Source organism: Temnothorax nylanderi, unplaced genomic scaffold, assembly GCF_030848795.1.
Source record: "Temnothorax nylanderi isolate EJ_2023f unplaced genomic scaffold, tnyl_v1.0 TNYL_tig0952_pilon, whole genome shotgun sequence".
In the NCBI taxonomy this organism is placed as follows: Eukaryota; Metazoa; Arthropoda; class Insecta; order Hymenoptera; family Formicidae; genus Temnothorax; species Temnothorax nylanderi.
Window position 1 is genome coordinate 10,001 of NW_027250014.1, and position 3,467 is coordinate 13,467.

Consider the following 3,467-nt stretch of genomic DNA (forward strand, 5'->3'; position numbering starts at 1 on the left):
GCGGGTCCGCGTGGGGGTGCGCGTCGCGCCGCGTGGGGGTGCGCGTCGCGCCGTGGGGGTGTCCGCGTCGCGCCGCGGGGGTACGTTCGCAGGGGGTATGGTACGTTCGGGACGATGATCGACCCGATAACGCGTCGAACCTGTCGGAACATGTTCGTCGTAAACAACATTTTTCTGGGAAAAGAGGGGGTGGTTTTCGCGTAGACTAAACAATCTATTTACGCAGTACGTAAAAAAACAAAGGAAGAAATGACGGATCGACCCTCGAAGCGACCATCACGATCGCGATGAGCCTTCGATGACAATCGACAAAGCGTGCGAAGGTAATCACGACGATTACGTGGTCAGCAATACGTACGATCGCGTGGTGACAGCAGAACGGAGAAGTCGTCACATAGAAAATTATAATAGCGGTGTATAAAAATATAATGATAGTCGCAAAACGTCTCGCATTACAAAGGCAAGCGCCGACGTCCGCTAGAACATCGGCGCCTCGCTTCTATGTTACGGTATGCGATATTTGATTGTAAAATCATGCAGCTGGAATTTTTGGCGGACGTCGCATATACGGCTTGAATGGAAATGCGCGCGAAGAAATTATAGCCGCTTTCTTTATGTTATTAAAGTTATAAAGTAAACAGCGAAGGACAGTCGATGACGCATCGAACCTGTCGGGACATGTTTCGCGGGCGCCGTAAACAAATTTTTTCTAGGAAAAGAGGGTGTTATCGCGTAGACTAAACAATCTATCTACGCAGTACGCGAGACAAAGATCTTTCAAAAATCAGTTGGAGCGAGAGAGGGCAAAGGGTAGGGGAGACCGGGGCTAAACAGTCCGTTTTTTTTCGGTGCCGATTTTTAACAACAAAATAAATAATTGTAGTTAAATGTGGTATACCACTGTAAAGAATGAACCTTTAGCTACAAAATTTATATAGGAAATTTTTGTCTACGTCGCTTTGTTTAACCGGTATAGAGCAAAAACGACAACGGTGGAAAAATTGAAATCTCAAAAATGCCGGGGTATAACAGTCTGCACTGCATTTTCAATACATATACGTACATCTAATCCTAAAAAATAATAGGATACATGCAATAATTGTTTTTTAAGAAAAAAATATAAAAATTTATTTAAAATTTTTATGCAAAACATTATTAAAAAATAATTACGAGGGTTCCTCTTTCCGCAGAAGTCACTCGCCCGACTTGTTTCACTCCTCGACGTCCGATGACTCTATTCGGTGTCTGAACGGTTGTAATTCCCGTCTCATCCATATTCCATATGCAGTGAGCCCGAAAATGCCTTGGAAATGCACCCGGACTGCTTACTGACCGATTAGCCCCAAACACAAGTTTTAGGTTTGATCGCCCACGAAATATTAGACATCAACGATAATGAAAAAACTACACTGGATTCGTGTTCAGCATGCATTACTCTTTATAATCACGTACCTCGAGATTTGGAGAGCAAATATTATTGCAGATATTACAAAATTTCCACGCGCAGAAAATGTAACTTTTACCTTTCGAAAACACGTTTGCCCTCGTAAAAATCATAACACGGCAGGTAACCTGCCGAAACTCCGTTGGTCACATGGGTACTATAAGCAGCGTTTACAATGTTAATAGCGAGTTCGCACAATATACAGGTTCCGAGATATTTGATTAGACGTATTTACCCCGTAGACGTTTTAGCCCCGGTCTCCCCTATATAACGAGGAATGAAGCGCGTCGAGCCGCAGTAGTATGATTTGAGAGCGATACATCGGTCGAAAAGTATTGCAGTTTATTTTATGATAGAACATTATCACGTGCACGTTGCTCTGTAAGAGAGACTCTGTGAAGCGATATAATAAAAGAACTGGTGCGAAAGTGATCAAACATGGATCAATTCAAGCAAACCAAACGCGATCTATTGGAGCTGTCCGACCAAGTCGCTACCTTGGGTGAATTTTTCACATGAGCGCTGCAATGCGCGGAATTCGTCGAGCAGCTCGAAGAAGGCTGTCGTGCCAAACGTCCGCGGCTCTCGATCGGGCGGAGGCAAAAGTTGGTTGCCAGAATCGCGCGACTCGAGGATGCGAAGACGCGATTGGAAAGACAATTTATCCGTAGCGGTGGTGATTATGCGGACACCGGTAACAGTGGCGACACGCGCGCGACAGAACTCGTATGGCGAGAAATCGATGTAGCGTTCAAATCGTGGATAATGACCGGCGCGGTAATTAATACAGACCATATAGATCCGCGACAGTTTTTGGAAGACGCCTGCAGCGTAGTGTGCAAGCGAGTGCGAGACATTATAAAAACACATAACTGTGTCAAAGTGAACACCGCGTTCAACGGGGAGTTTGTGGCGGGTGATAAACGTGCCAATAAGAGTATAACTACAAATAACAAAGAACTCTGTCGTACAACGCACTTGCGCGAGTGGACAGAAGACGTCGAACGTTCTTCCAATACGGCTTACCGACCGCACGAGTAAGAAACACGTGAATCTGCTGTACGTGCAGGACCCACGGGACAACAATGTAGGGCATTTTGCGTGGATCAAGAATCTATCCCGCCTCGTGAGCTCACAATTGAGCAAGCACGCTGGTCGGAAATACATTTGTGATCGGTAAGTACCTATACTTCTATTAAATAAAATATATATACAAATTTATATTTTGTGTATAAAAAAATTTATAATAATTGTGTTTCTTTTTGCAGATGTCTTCACTACTTTAGTTCGAGCGACAAGTTGCAGTCTCACACTGTGGAATGTCGAAAGATAAACAAATGCGCCATCAGACTACCGAGCGAGGACAACAAGTGGCTGAGCTTCAAGAACCACAGCAGGAAAGAGCGACTTCCCTTCGTGGTGTATGCCGATCTGGAGTGCGTGCTGAAGAAGACACAACCGGAGACGGAACACGCGTCATACGCCTATCAACATCATCGGGTATGTAGTATAGCATACTACGTACAGTGCTCGTACGACGACTCGTTATCGGCGTATCGATTTCGTCGCGATAATGACTGCGTCGCGTGGTTCGCCGAGGAACTCAAAGGATTGGCGCATCGCGTAAAGAACATCTTATCCGACATTGTGTGCATGGTAGAGCTAACGCGAGACAAGCGTGAGACATTTCCCAGCGCGGCGCAATGTCACATTTGCGAAAAAACCGTTCGCGCCGGATGATAATCGTGTACGCGATCATTGCCACCTGACCGGGCGTTATAGAGGTCCAGCACATTCGACGTGCAATCTGAATTATAAGGATTCTCACTTCATACCAGTCATTTTTCACAATCTATCGGGCTATGACGCACACTTTATTATCAAGGAGATAGCTGCCGCGTTCGAAGGCTCGATCGATGTACTGCCTATAACAAAGAAAAAGTACATCTCATTCACGAAGCATGTGAAAGACACAGCCGACAGATCAGATTCGCGAAACGACATAAAATTAAGATTCATCGAC

General features: G+C 45.2%; 1 protein-coding gene across 1 annotated transcript; it reads left to right on the forward strand.

Moving 5' to 3' along the window:
- Window positions 1–2,209: 2,209 nt before the first annotated feature.
- LOC139786083 (uncharacterized) lies at window positions 2,210–3,184 on the forward strand. The gene is made up of 3 exons (XM_071725243.1): window positions 2,210–2,290; window positions 2,403–2,620; window positions 2,713–3,184. Exons 1-3 carry the CDS (start codon window positions 2,210–2,212, stop codon window positions 3,182–3,184), a joined length of 771 nt encoding a protein of 256 aa, XP_071581344.1.
- Window positions 3,185–3,467: the final 283 nt, after the last annotated feature.

What these genes read in the sequence shown, in the direction of transcription:
- LOC139786083 (XM_071725243.1), top strand. Translation starts at nt 2,210, where the DNA reads ATGACCGGCGCGGTAATTAATACAGACCATATAGATCCGCGACAGTTT. An exon ending in GCAGCGTAGTGTGCAAGCGA is followed by an intron (nt 2,291 to 2,402) that starts GTGCGAGACATT and finishes CAAATAACAAAG; the next exon opens with AACTCTGTCGTACAACGCAC. An exon ending in CGGAAATACATTTGTGATCG is followed by an intron (nt 2,621 to 2,712) that starts GTAAGTACCTAT and finishes TTCTTTTTGCAG; the next exon opens with ATGTCTTCACTACTTTAGTT.